The sequence below is a fragment of the Toxotes jaculatrix genome, chromosome 12 (assembly GCF_017976425.1).
Source record: "Toxotes jaculatrix isolate fToxJac2 chromosome 12, fToxJac2.pri, whole genome shotgun sequence".
In the NCBI taxonomy this organism is placed as follows: Eukaryota; Metazoa; Chordata; class Actinopteri; family Toxotidae; genus Toxotes; species Toxotes jaculatrix.
The window spans coordinates 12,662,851-12,678,588 of NC_054405.1; the positions used below are offsets into that span (position 1 = coordinate 12,662,851).

Sequence of the window (15,738 nt, forward strand, 5' to 3'; positions counted from 1 at the left end):
TCTTTGAGTTTTGAACCGTTGACCAGACAGAACAAGACATTTGAAGATGTCACCTTGGGCTGTGGAAAATTTTAACTGATGCTTTTCACTATTTTCTGATGTTTTACAGACAAAACAATTTAGAGAAAAATAGTCAGCAGATTAATTGATGATGATAATAATAATAATGAAAATAATAATGAATTGCAGCCCTATTAATTACAATACGCACAAAAAAGTTAAAAGACGAAGGACACACTGGTGCACGACATGCTTGCAGCAGAGGTCTCACTGGCTGTAATCAGTCAGAGACAAGGACGGCAGCTTTATAACTGTACGTCGCTGTCACTGTGCTGCAAATATGCTGCCCTGAAGAAGAGTAAGGCAGTAAATATACCTGTGATATATGTGTTAGCTCCATGCTGTTGATCTGTAACTGACCCTGACCCCTGACCTTCCCATAGAGCAGGTAAAGCAAGAAAAAAAACCAAACAAAAATAAACTAAAATGAGAGTATAAATTATTGACTTCATTAAATCAAAGCAGGTAGCTACACATTAATTCACTCAGTGCAGCAGCAAACAGCAGATACACAGGACTTCATTAACTTGCAGGATATGACTTGCTCATTTTGCAGTGTTATCAGTCTCTTCCTCTAGTTGTTAGTTTTACATAATTATTAGTATGTTAATATTTGACAGCTCATAATGTCAGTGGAGACAATAATGCAAAATGAGCTTACATCTCAACAAACTGACAAACATACCAAGTAGATGCACACATCAAAAGATGCATACATCATTTGGCTCCTGATCACATGGGAATTAACACTCTTGTGTGTTTTTCACATTTTCCCTGTTGCTCCACGTATCTGTGTCTGTAAAGTCGTTACAGCAATTTAGAAATTGCACAAAATATCACTGTGTTACTGTTTTGTGACACGTACATGTTGCCACAACTGTATCAGAGCCACTGTATAAGAAAGCCTCTCCCACCATGCTGTAGCATACAACACCTAGTGGAGCCATCATCATAACAAAGTTAACACAGGTTTAAATAATTCTAGCCTGAGGTATGTTCCTGTACTGAAAAAGTAACACTGCTGGCTTCAGGCGTCCAATGTTGCTGCACAAGTGGAAGTCAGTTGAACCTGCCACATTGTTTGTGTAGTGCTAAAATTTCAGTGGCTTTGTTCCAGCAACAAAACTGGCCTTGATTCGATTGTCAACCACTGATGTGCGCATATCTTTTGTCATTAATAAAATCGAGACCCATGCCTTCCTAAAGGTTGACTTACACACATAAGCGTGCTGACACTTAAGCCCTCCTGTGCTGCCTCACGCTGCAGTCACAGTTGTGCAGTCTTTCATATCAAAAATGACCACGGCGCACTGATTTGAATATTTCAGCGGAAGCCCTAATCAAGGTGGCTGTTTATATGATTAACAGATGGAGCTAAATTAGCCTTAGAAGACGAGATGGAAATAGAGTGGGAAGGTTTGGATTCAGAACAATGATTTTTATCTTCCCATGAATGATTCAAATATGACACATTTTTCTGAAACAGGCATTACTTGACCGTTCAGTCAGGGTGCTTATAGAAGGCTGTTGAGTTTACATTTACAGCACGTCCAAATTCAAATTTCATGTTCTGAAATTTTCCAAAATTAGCAAATAAATGTTAAGAGCTTAGGTGGACGGCAGAGACCATCTCTTCCATTAGAAAAAAAACTAATCCTTAAAAATTGTCTCTTCTTTCTTCCCCTTAATGCTTTTCTTTTGCATGTATATCCAGGTGAGAAGCCTCATCAGTGCAGCATCTGCTGGCGCTCATTCTCCCTGAAGGATTACTTAATCAAACATATGGTGACACACACAGGGGTGCGGGCCTACCAGTGCAGCATCTGCAACAAGCGTTTCACCCAGAAGAGCTCTCTCAATGTCCACATGCGGCTGCACCGTGGAGAGAAGTCCTATGAGTGCTACATCTGCAAGAAGAAGTTCTCACACAAGACCCTGCTGGAGAGGCACATGGCCCTGCACAGCACAGGCAGCGGCATCACAGGGCTGTCGGGTAGCGCAGGTACCCCGGGCCCTGTCTCCATTCCCATGCCTATGGCTGTCCCTGAGCCTGGAGCTGGAGTGGTGGCCCTCGCCATGCCAGTGAGTGGAGGTGCTGGAGTAGGGGCTGGGGTTGGAACAGGAGTGGGTGTAGCTGCAGAAGCGAGCTGCCAAGAAGGGACCACCTACGTGTGCTCCGTCTGCCCTGCCAAGTTCGACCAAATGGAGCACTTCAATGACCACATGCGAATGCATGTCTCCGATGGATAAGTACAAATAGATAAACTTCTTTCAAAAAGAATGACAAATAAAATGGCACTAGATTTTCCTTTTCTTATTTTGAGGTATGAAGAGTAATGAGTATAGACACTGGCACATTAAGTTTCCCAAAAAAAGATTTTTTTTTTTCTGTTATTCTAAAAGAAAAAAAAGATGGTGGCCTTAAGGCTTAGTAGTTTGATATTGATCTACTGGATGGATCCTAACTACAGGCCTCTAAATGTATGCTTTCCTAAAATACTGATTTATGTGTTGAACACTACCGAAAGGCCTACGAAAGAAACACATACACACAAACACACCTTTAGTGTAGATATGTCTGAATGAATATACATGTGCATTTATGTTTGAGCGTATGTGTATTTGCATGTGTCCGTCTGTCCAAGTGTGTGTGTGTGTGTGTGTGTTTGTGTGTGTGTGTCTGTGTGTGTGTGTGTATACATTGCCATGAAACATAAATCATGGCAGTCGTGAACCCATACTGACCAGTTTGGAAACTATAGATGTCCAAGCTTACTGTGGTATAATTTACAACAACAATAACAAAAAAATCACCTGGGGTTGGGCTACATATTCCCTCTAAGAATACTGATGGTCACAAGATTGCCTTCTTATGTAAAATAAAAAAGGAGAGTAGTTAATTTGACACTGGGTTTTATTTATTCCTATGGTATTAAGGGATTATAATGCAGCTGTTGTCAAGGTACCAATTTCAATCATTTTACTGAAATGTAACTTACTGTCGATGGTGACAGGGACAAATATTTCTCATATGTTTTGTAATTGTTGTCCATGCATTTTGATGGTTTACTAAATTAAGGTGTGTTGATGAGACAGTATTTGAGCAAAAATATGTTTCTTTTTTTCTGAAGTTTGGAGTTTAACTCATTTGCATACACTGCCACTAATATCTTAAACGACTGTTAAGGCTAGTAGACCTCTTCCATTTCAAAACATAAGAAAAAAAGAAAGATTCTTTTGCTGATGGGTTATTATTATTATTTTTTTTAGCCTTTTACATTCACAGTTATGGCAGGCTGGAATATGCGACTAAACTCTCTTCTTCATAATTGCTGCTCCTCAACTTGCACCTGACTGTTATGGAATGTAGATTAAAAAAAGGATTTGTCACTTTAACTATTGTTGTTATTGAGTAGCCTACATGGTTGTAATTTGATAATCGAATTATAATACTGGGAGGGGGGGGTTTAGGCAAGTTGTTGTTTGGAACAGTGTTAAAGATGGGGGAATTTAATTTGAATCAAATTTGAATTGGAAATATAATGCCTAGAACCCCTGTATAACCTGTTCATTACTATTGCAAAGCCGTTTCAGCAGGTGGGAGCTAAACGCATTACTCATTATGTGTTAGTTCTCCCCGAAGGCTCAAATGGCATGTGACGTTTTGACAGGAAATACAGTCTCAAAGTAAAACAAGTAGCTCCATTGATTGATATGATATTGTTTTATGATATACCACAAGTTGCAGATGGACTTTCTAGACAATAGTATACATTCCTGATTTTTCTAAAACCTAGACACAGCATGTACAGAATAGATTTGGAAGCTAGTGTGCACAAGTTGTCATCCATGCATCACATCACTTAAGGCTCATTTCTGATATTTGAATTGTTTTGTATTGCTTTTTATCCAAATTAGGACACACACAGACACACACACACACACACATGCAACTGCCTGCAACTGCAATCTGAAGGTTTTGCTCATTTATGTGAGCAAATGCTTTCGTAGTTGTATTGTTAAAAGAATAACTAACTGCATACAGTGGTCTTAAAAAGACCTGCTGTAGATTCAAAAAAACAAAGTGCTACTTTGCACATTTTCTTAAAATGCCTGTGCTTAATATTTAATCATTTTCCTTAAATGAACTTCTATGATTTTCTTTTATTCAATTTCAAAGGAAAAAAAACATTTTTTTTAATCTTGATAAGTGGACTGCATTATTTTCTTGCATATATGTTGCACTGCTTAAACCAATAAGTGCACTACTGTTAACAGAGATATTATAGTTTTAGAAAAGAGGATTTTTTTTTTCTTTTTGGGATCTAACATTTGGTTGTAGAGTTCACATGTAGTAGAATAGCTTTGTTTCAATTTAATTCATTAAGTAATTCAGCGGTTCTTGGCTTTTGTTATTGCTTGCGGTTACCTACAGTATATACTCGTGCCGTGTTAATGCAAGCATTTATTTTTATTTAAATCTGTACCATTATGTGTGCTCATCTATGTTTAACCTTTGAATTCATTCTTTACTGGAGTCAGTTCCCTATAACAGTTTATTCAGTTGCATTTCTTTAGACACAGAACAGAATTTTCCTATGAGAACATCCAAGCCAAACAACATTAACAGTGAAACAACAGTAATAATAAACACAGCTCCCGTCCAACTCCGTTGGCGGAGGTAATAATAATAACTATTATTATATTATTAACGATAATACATTTATAATGTGTGTGTGTGTGTAACATAAATGATATGTGTGTCCTAGAACAACTTTCTGTGGGTTTAAAGGTGTGCAGAGGTGATGGAATGCAGCTTCTTTGATATCTGTCTGTCAGTTGTACACAGTTGTGTCTCTTCCTTAGTGTTTGTATGTCTGTGAGTGTCTGTGTGTGGTATATAGCCTAATCAAACTGTTGATAAGTGGAATATCTGAACTGTAGGGCTTCCTTTGCAATATGCAGCACAGGTACTATGAGAAGCAGCTCTCCAAACCCTTTTTGGGCTAATACAGCACCTGTAACACTTGTTCTGAGATTTGACTAAAGCCTAGGTCAAGTACTGTCGACTTTATTGTTTGGAGAAGTTATGTCAAGCGTTTTGATGCTAAATTGCGTATAATTGCTACTAGATTTCAGATCCCTGTGGAGTCAGTTTGAAGTGAAGTGATGAACATGTGAGACCTGGAGAGAATCTGTATTCTGGTTTCTCTTTAGCTAAGAAAAAAAAGAAAAAAAAAAAAAAAAACATTGACCTCGCATGAGAAACACACTGAAAAAGCATGAGGTTAGTCCTCAGTAAAAGTAGCACATTATTTAACATTTGATTGGGCCTGTCTCTTATGGTGTGCATATAAGCCTAAATTGTATGGTTCCTGTTTGTAGCTGTTGTTGCCAGGATGGCAATATTGCTGCATGCTAGTGCTATATTTGTCTCTACACAGCACGTGGAGGGTAATCTCATGCCTTAACAGACAATGCACTAAATAGAATATGTAAGCAACTGCCGAGATCTCTTTCCAACAGTATTGCCACATGTATGGCACACAGCTCATGATGTTAGTGTTTGTTGTCTGTTCAGTACCAAGTTAAACACTGCCAAACTAACATCATCACTTCTTTGAAAGGAAAGGCAGAGACATGAATTGAATTGTTTCAGTGTAATGTATGTATTCAGTAATTAGCATTCCTTCATGGCACCTAAATTTTTACATATTTTGTGTAAACACATATATCAAATGCACTATTGACTGTAGCTAGATGAGTACAACCAGCTTTGTGGTATCATTGGTCTAAATAGTAGGTTAAGTAGCTCGATGTTGGTTTTTGAAATATTTGATTTCAGAATTACACTATCAATTGTTTCTCTATCATTTTTTTTTTGTTTTGGTTTGGAATAACAAAAGTAGCCAATCTCAACGTTATCTGGATGAGGGCTAATAACTCGTCCCATCGTCAGTTGACTTCTTGTATCATAAGGTGTTTGATAGCAGACCAGGCTCGGAAGGGGAAGAACCTTCTCTCCAGTGTGTCATAACGTGCTATAGCATAACCCAGGCTTTTTTTCCCCCTCCCCTTTTGCATCACATGCTCTTCACTGTCCATAGTTATATATTCCTTATACTGCTTCAGCTACTCGTGGTGGTGCTTAATTCTCTTTTCTCAGTGTTGCAAAAAGTCGGTTAAAAATTGTTGAAAAGTTGCAACATTATCCAGAAAATAAGTCCTTATCTCAATCGTGCTTCTTCTAGTTGTTAGTTTGGAAAAAAAAAAAAACAAAAGTCTAGACTTTATGTTTGCAAAGTGTACGCATATTTTCCAGAACAAAACATATTGAAACGTAGAAAATAGCCTTGAGCCTGCAGCTGTTTGTATTGTGTTTCAAATATATTACTGTTCATGTTTTGTTTATCTTAGCGTAGAGACACAGGGTCTACAGTACGTTGTTGTCCTTCTTGCAGTATGTTTAATTCATCGTTATACTTCTTTATTTCAGACTTCCTCCTGCTTTTTTCTGGTGATCATAGTGGTGTTGTTTATACATACATAGCTTCACGCGACTGGATAAAGGATAGTCAGTTATTGAGTCATATTCACAGTGTACTATATATGCATATATACTTTGCATTGAGATGAAAACAAGAAAATGGAAGATAGTAATGGTGAGGGTCATGTTGAGTAAGGAACAGGTTCATTTTATTCTGATAAGCATGTGTCTGTCTTTCTGTTTGTCTTTCAGTCTGTCTCCACACATTTTAAGTCAGATTTTTCTTTTTAAGCATGAATAAAGTCACAAAGTTAAGAGTAGAATACAGAAAACACATGAAACCACTCAGATAATACTTAACTGCATTTTTTGTCCTTCTACCGTACACATAAGAGTGAAATAGATAACTTCTTACAAATATACTATATATATTTAAGTATCACCATCTCCACACAGATAATAAATACATTTTCAGATACTTTGATAAAGACATAATTGCAGCCAGAGTATACAGTACCTTGTGGGATATAGGGAATATGCCTATCAAGTGCCTATCAGTACATACAGCAACTATACAGAATATTCATAGTTTTTCTCTCCTACATTGCACAGATACAGTATATACACAATGGTCTATTAAAAATATACTATTTATACTATTACTGCTAAAAACCTGGTGGTTGTGAGTGCATCCTAAGAGAACCCTTTAAAATACCTGAAATGTTGTATACATATACAGTAAAGGCTACATCTGCACGTTTTTATTTTTTATCTTACATTTATACAGTTTGGAGGATTCAAAGATATAAAATGCGATCACATTTTCATGTTTAAATAAGCAGAAAATAAATAAAATATACATTTAGTAGAATTAGATGGAAATCGTTAATTAAAGGCGAACTCTTGAAACTGAATGACCATTTTTTTCTTTCACGTTGCTCTCTCTCATTGATATTAGGCATTTTTATTTTCAGTTTTTGCCATTTGCAAACAAGCCATATGCTGTGCTGTACTGTACTGTATGTGGGGGAGAAAGGGCGGTGGCACTTTGTGAACAGCAGAGGGAGCCACACATCAGTTGGAGGAGGTGAAGTTAACACACTGCCTGCCGCAATGTACAAACAAAAAAACAAACCCACTTTGAGTCTCTGGATATTTTTGAGTCTAGTTGTGGTAAATATTGCCATTCTTCATATTATATTTAAATCTATAAACATGGCAGTAGTTACCTCCACTGACACGTGACTGTAAAAGAAAAAGAAAAAAGGGGGTGGGGGGTTTGCAGGCCATAGGAACTGGTAGCTGCTTTAATAGTTGGTTTCAAAGTACACTGTGTGTCCTTTGACCTTGATGACAGGCCCTTCCACATGCAAGCTGCTGCCCAGTTTCCCCACAACGACCATTAAAGTTTTATCTTATCTGACAGCCTTGTTGTTTATGTACAGCTTGAAATTGTCAAGGTCAAGCAATAAGCAACGAGAAAAAAGAAACTGGTCATTAAATGTTCGACTAGATTTTTATAACCACTACTTGGAGGCACAATGAGATTACAAATTAAAAGTTTTGGCTACAGATGAACACACGCACACAGAATTCAGAGGTATCTAAGTGGTTCGTTTAACAACATGAAAGCAAAACTAAAAGGAAATATGGTAGAAGAAAAACCATAAACCAAGTTTCAGGGCTGCTAGATAAAAGATTTTGGGATGGCTTATTATTCTGTCCCCTGTGGACTAATTACCACAGTTTTCTCTCTAACCCTCTCCAGCCTAGTTTCTGTGCCAAATTTAGAAAAAAAAAAAAAAAGACACTTTTTTTAAAATTAGATCACTATTGTCAAATTAGATGTGAGAACCAAGAAGGAAAAGGAAAAAAAATTAGAATATCATCTCTATTTTAAATATGAAATTTCTGTAAAACTTATATAATAAACATGATTTATAACAATGAAAACAAGCGTTGTACTAAAAGAAAGTGATTGCCTTCATTTTGAATCTTTAAATCCTCCGTAATACATAGTGTTCAAGTGAATAGGAGAAAACAGCTATGATTAACAAAGACACATTTTGACGGCTTAGTTTCATAGACATTTAATGTTAAAATGAAGCATTAATAATGTAGGCAATGTGATATAGCTAGTCCCTGTCATCCAACTGTCACACTATGACACACACAAACAGCATCTGCTCAGATTTTACAGACAAACATCCAGATTCTGTTTTCACTTTGAGCTTTACACACATACAGTGAAGCAGCTGTTCAGATTTTAAAGTACAACACAGCTCTACTAAGCTATAAAAACATGTAGATTATATTCACTATGATGCTTTCTCCGAACATGCAGTTATTACACTACCCTGACGAGGTTCTCAGTAAAACATCTTTGTCAGGTGACTACCATCTATCAGTCCAAATGAAGCATGCAGTCCTGTGTACACAGCTTTTTCCTGTAGGGAAATACTTTGTTTTTGACGGAGCACAAACTATATTTTAAGCGTCCCTCAATAATAGTGGTTTGGTACCTTTTTTTAAATTTTAAATCACGATAATGAGGAGACTTCAGCGTGATTTAACCTCTGAAAACTAAACATTGAGCCTCTTTGTGTTCTCATTCGCTGTAGTTATTTTGGCTTAGTCCATCTCAATGAGACGATTAAAGTGTTAAAAGTGTGCAGCAGCATAACTAAAAACATGCATTCCTGTTCAAGTCCAGAACATTCCAACTCCTAGTCTGGCATTCATTTTCCACTCTTAACTAATCTAATATTAAAGACAATTTCCAGCGCTTAATTGTTTTACAGATCTGTTGGATATTTGAACATGTAGTAGCAAACATTGCCCATCACAATAAGATTTATATTTCCCTCAAATAGATCCGTTTTTGTTTTTTGTTTTTAAATCTCATCTCTAGTCAAATTTTGCCACGAGATCACAACCCTCATAAGCTTTTGAGCACAGCTTATGCTTGTGTGGACTGGCTCTAAAGACAACATGCACTATGCTATCACTCTGTTTCTCTGTGTAGGTCTCTCTCTTTTATTGTGCAGAGGCATAAAATACAAAAACAGGAAAAAAGTCAAGGCTCTTCTTCACCATGATGTTGGTCACTGTCTCAGCCAACATGTAGTCGTCATGCCGTAATGGCCATGCAGGCATAGATTAAAAATTTTAGCAGTGTAATGTTCCTAAAGGGGTCGGTGGTGGTAATTTGTTAAAACAGGAGGGGGGCCATGCTTATCATTAGGAGTCAAAGGAAAAATCAAAAACTTTACTAGACAATGTTTGTTTTGACAAACCAAAGAAGGGTTAAGATAATTTAAGTTTTATGGAGAAACTAACATTTCTTTTCTATGTGTGTGGGGGTTCCTATGATCGGGCTAGATTGCTGCAGTTATTTTATGGTTTTCTTTGTTTTCCTTCTCATGGCAGGGTGCTTGTGAAAATGCATCTATGTTTTGTCTCTTGATCAGTTGTTTATAGTTTTGTGGTTGTGTTAATTTGCCTATTGTAGACCAAAATAGATTTTTTTTTATAAGAAATGCAACAAAACAAAAATGAATCTGACACAGTAGCTGTGATGTAAACTATCGCATGTTAAAACATGTTTAAGATTGTAAATGTTGCATTGTTCCTCTGACAAAACAGAATAACACTCAGTAATCATTGGTTATGTCTCATATACACACATTTAGCAAATGACTGTAGACCTGTCCACCTACACATTGGATTATATCTAAATAGTTTGTCAGACATTTTTTTTGTTGTTGTTGTTAAACAGTTTTCTTCAAATATTGGCACTGTCTAATATTTTAAGGCTGTCCCTAAAATACTAATCTGACATTGTGACTTAGAGTACATTTAGCCATTTATACTTGAGATGGACCAAGATGTTAAGTTTGCACATATTTGTAGGTTGTTTATTAAGCCAAAAACAAGGAAAGAGAATAATAACACGCAACTTTCAGTCTCAACAATTCAAGTCAAATCTAGCTGAGGTGCTTATCATCTCTGAGCGAATATTACAGTCTTTTCATGTTCACTGAAAATTTTTTTTAAAAAGCATCACAGCCAGCCATCACTACACGATGAAAACAAAATAAAACCAAACTGTAACGTGGATTTTAAACATCATAATGTGGTCCAAATGTTTATGAAAGTGATGATCTATTTTTGTAATAACAACACATCATCTGTAAGCAGAATGTAAACCATTTGGCAAAATTAGACGATATTTTATTACTGTAAGGTCTAATTCTAAGTGAATCTGCTGTATATTTTTCATCCTGTGTGTTCAAAATAGGAAATTTGATTACTGTAATAATTCGGGCGATGTTTTGCATTGCCAGGACAAAGACAGAATTTCTCAAATATTGACATTGCAAATCAGAAATTACATGTGCCCTAATATAAAGCAGCTTAGGTTGTTTTTTTTTCATCTGGCTTTCAGGCTTTTTGCTGCCATATCTTGTATGTAGATGCTTTTGTAAACATGCACTTGAGTTGAACTATAAGATGTGCTTATAAATATGTGTATATTTTGTTAGGCGGTTTTTTTTTTCTTTTTTTGCCTACATTAGCTTGATATTTTATTATTTCCCTAAAAATACTTCTTCTATATAGTTATGAACTTGGCAGAAGTGGAGCTGTTGTAGTAAAGGTAGTTAACATCACAACTAAGCAACCCTGAAATATATGCTGCAGTAATGTGTTTTCAGTTTGTTTTTGATAATTTATGCTCCAAGTTGGTTTGTATTTTATTATTATTATTATTATTGTTGTTATGAAACAAGCTTGTTTGAAATGTATTGACTGCTGTTTTGAAATAGGGGATAAAGTTTTTTTTTTCTTTTTTTTTTTCTTTTCGAAATGTATGTGCAAGAACGATTTTATAATATGATTTGTCAAACACTGGACTGGAGCGAGTTTTCCAACATTTCCAAGTTGAGAGATGTATTTGACAGACATAACTGCACAGACGACACCCGTTAGCACAGATGTGAGCTGACAGACGAAGCACATCCTCCCAGCTGTACAGGGGGAGGGTGACTAACATGGCCACCATCCTCCAATTTAAAACAGGAGTCATTTTAGATGTAAGAAGTTAAGACATTTCCTTTCTGCTGGTTAATTGCAATCATTGGGTGATGGGTTACATATAATAGATGATATTTATTAGGGTTCTCCTTCCGCATTGTTGCATGGCATGGACTAGTGACAGATTTTTTTTCCTTTTCTTTTCCTGAAGAAGAAAGAGTGCTCTCTTAAATACTCAGAACAAAATGTAAAGGGACACCACTTGACAGCTATCCAGTTCTCAAATTCACCTGGTATGTTCTTGCTATGGTAGAGCAGATATGACAGTTGAGTCTCATTACACCAACCACCACTTCTCAAACCAGAAAAGAGATTTGCACTAGACTTATTTTAGTCTTCTTCTATCAAAAGCAATATAATTCACTGAACACATTTTTGAACCATAGTATCTGACGGTTGTCTGCCCACAGTGGGAATGCTGAGTAAATGGTGATATTTGATAAGTTTCGATTTTGTTTTTGTATTCAAAGGTACAGAATTGGTCGCCTTTTTAAATGCACACGACATCCACATATTGTTGTTCGTAGCAGTTTTTTTTTTTTTTTTGTTTAATAAGTTTTCACTCAGCAGTACCCCGAGTGTTAGTGTCCAGATTTGAGGGGCATTAAAACTGTTGTTTCCTCCTGTGATTGTTTTGGACAAATCAAGCAGCTCTTACAGATCTGAAGTTAGGAACGGGATGTATGAGGGAAGGAATCATTTCCCATGAGTCAACTGTCGATTGTCTCCATTACACAGCCGACCACACGTTTAAAGATGAACACAAATACCAAAAGATTTAACCCAGCTGTCCACTGTTGTGCACACCTTTCCCTTAAAAAACAAAAAACAAAAAACAAAAAAACACTCGTGCTATATCTCTGCATATTTGGTCACTTTGAGTGCTTTTTATCTGGGATGTTACAAAAAAAATGCTTTAAAGTGAAACAATAATGAAATACTTCTTAGGAGAAAAAAAAATCCAAATGCACCTTTTGTCATTTAAACACAGCATCATTGGCAACGTATGTAGAGAATCTGTGTCCACCAAAATGTATCATACTTCATCCTTTTTCAACAAGGTCACCCACAAACAGCATTAATTACTGACCTTAACGTCGTTATTTTGTTGATGGATAAGTGTAAATTTTTCAATAATTCACAAACAGCAAAACTTCACCATTTTATCTGGATGTAGTAGCTTTCCTGTTTTCACCGCTTTGTGGTGTTGTTGAAAGATGTTGCGGTTTGTCTAAATATGTTGCGTGTTAGAGGAAGCATAAGTATGTGCCTTCTTGTAATCTCCTTGGTGAGCTTGTTATTATTGAGAAGCTGAAGCCAGCCAATTGTGTTTGCACTAAAACCAAATTGCTTTTGTGATGTAGACTATTTAAGCAAGCTTGTTGCGTCACTTTAACCGTACAGTATGCATGAGGGTGAAATTGGTAAGTCTAGGGCTAGAGCTCTCATCTGTTGACCTGTAAACCAGTGCAGCTTAGAGGATCTTGTGAATATATCTTGGCTTAGTTTCGCATTCAGTTTTCTATTCCATCTCCTTACTCATCAAGTTTGTCACAATTCAATCAACAGTTAAAAAAATAAAATAAAATAAAAATAGAAAAAAAAAGCAAATAACACATACCATGAATACAATACAGCTTTTACTTTCACATGCCACAGTTAGAGAGTTACACAACTGCAGTAGAGATATTCATTTCTCTGAATCCATGGGAATGCATGAGTATACGAGGTCGCCTCAAGACTATTGGTCAAATTAATTTAGGTTGTTTTTGAAAACTTGTATTTATTACATATTTTGTTGACATCTAAGAAAAGGCCTACATGCTTTGAGTCTTACAAATGCACCTTATTCATGTCAGTCCATGTGGAAAAAAAAAGAAAAAAAAAAGGCTGGCAACGTAATATCTCTGATTTAGCACCTTACTACACAGCATGTTTTCACTTTATGCCAGTTTAACTATTCTTCCATATGTATGATTTCAAAAATAAATCTCATATTTTGTGAAATTGTTTCATGGGATGTGCCAAAGTTTGGAGGCGATCTCCCAAGTGTTTATGCTTATCATTTTCTTTTCCTCCTCCTTCAGTTATAGCAATGGTATGTTTCCTATAACAGTGTGTGGAATCAATTTATCTCAGCAAACAGTATCATTACTTGCCATTTTACAATAAGCCCTGTATTTCACATATATTTACCAGTGATGTGTATTTGTTATTATAAAGAAAATAGCCGTAAAAGCTTCATTATGTTACATAATATTGTGACTTTTTTCGAAAAACTGTGAAGACTTATCTTGCATATACTTTATACAGAAGTATTAAGCCTTAATACAAAAGACTAAAAAAAGTGTGGAAGAATAAACTGATTGTTGCTAAGTAAGGATGATTTTTGTAAATGTTACCAGCACTTTTTTTGTAATTTTCACTCTCTGAGGTATTGTACAAGTTCAAGCTGTTTGTGAAGTTTGATTATGAAGGAATAAAAACTAGTACTTTCCTGTACTTCACAGAAAGTCTTGTTGCTGTTTTATTTTTTTCTGATATATATATATATATATATATATATATAGAGAGAGAGAGAGAGAGAGAGAGCGAGAGAGAGAGAAATTCTATTAGCTAAAATTAAGCCCTTAAATAATATTAGCTCAGTGGATTGTGGTGTGTGACGAGATCCTGAACAACAGGCTGGATTGTATCCCAGAATGCACTGGGCAGAAGGCAGGAAACACCCTGGACAAGCTGCCAGTCCATTACAAATCTGACAATGATTAATAAATGATTGCAGCCATACTTTGTACCTACAGGCAATACCAGTGTGCGTTCCACAAGTGTTGACTGTGGACTGTGGGAGGAAACTGATGCAGACAACATGTAAACTCTACACACACAAAAGATTTTCCAGGAACCAAAGCCTGAGTTTGTCCTGGTGTTAACCCTTGAGCTGCTCACACAGCTGTGTCCAGGCCACACTAACTAAATAAACTGTATTTGTGTATATTTGAGTCAGGTGATCTGGTCTGAGGCTTTCACAGCTTACTGCATGAGTAATCAGAGCAACCAGAACACCACCAGCTTTGGCCTTTATTGACTCAGATAAAGACTGCCTGCTGCAAGCTTAAGCTGCCAATTAGTGTTAAACTGTACTTTTATTCCCCCCCCCAAAAAAATCACCATCATTACAAAATGAAATAAAATAAAAATGTACTTCGATAAAATTCATTATGCATACAGTGATTTAAGTCAAATTGATTTCCACCCTTTGATAACCTCAAGGTTCAATTTCAGCAGGACTTACCTTTCTCAGTTTTGAATTTGATTTTTAATATTTCATTGTGGTACAGCCTGTGTTAATGTTACAGTTATGGCTCCTCATCCTTAGGTTATAATCTGGTAAACACATTAGAGAACAAACAAAACAGAGGGCAGGAATAGGATTAAGAAGATGCTCTTTACTGAACCCTAATGCTGGATTTGGGATTGTGTTGAAATATTGGTTTAAAAGATTTATTTGGTGGAATGAATCATAAGCGCTTTCAGAATGAGCTTGTCTGAGGAAAATGGTTGCTTCACCCTGGCCCCGGCTTGGCTTTTTATTTTCTTAGCATTGAATTATTTTTACTCTGGACTATTTCATTTTTTCTTATCTTTCACGTTTATGTATTAGAGCTAAAGCCACACTGTCAACACAAATGAAAAATACAATGGCAGCCTAATTATCAAAATGATTTGTGATTTTTTTTTAGAAAAAAAAAAACCTTATTTTTCACTGTACATAAAGTTAATCACAGTGTTCGTACCTGATCATAAATTGGCAAATGTGTTCTTTTTCAGTAACGACTGTGACGCACAAATCAACAGTGCTTGAAGTAAATCCATTTAAGACAAATAAGAAAATTATATAAACATATCCATCCATTTTATTTGCTGCTTTATGGCCACTTTAACAACCAGACTGTTTATTCATTTATTCATGCACAGCATAACTACTCTTCCTTTATTTTGTGATATATTACATTATATTATAAAGCGTTATTGTGCTATTTTATAATAACGGGATGGGGAAAAGCAGCACAGTATAAATCACAATGCATACTACT

General features: G+C 36.1%; 1 protein-coding gene across 2 annotated transcripts in view; it reads left to right on the forward strand.

Annotated features, from left to right (window-relative positions):
- Positions 1-14,677, forward strand: part of zbtb20 (zinc finger and BTB domain containing 20) — a 35,028-nt gene extending 20,351 nt beyond the window's left edge. Inside the window, exons 4-5 of one of the 2 annotated variants that reach the window (XM_041051009.1) lie at positions 1,775-2,238; positions 14,645-14,677. In XM_041051009.1, the coding sequence (XP_040906943.1) occupies positions 1,775-2,238; positions 14,645-14,662 (482 nt within the window). In that variant the 3' untranslated portion in view covers positions 14,663-14,677. Of the gene's footprint in view, positions 1-1,774; positions 14,151-14,644 lie in introns of those variants that run through there. The other variant, XM_041051008.1, reaches the window with a different exon arrangement.
- Positions 14,678-15,738: the final 1,061 nt, after the last annotated feature.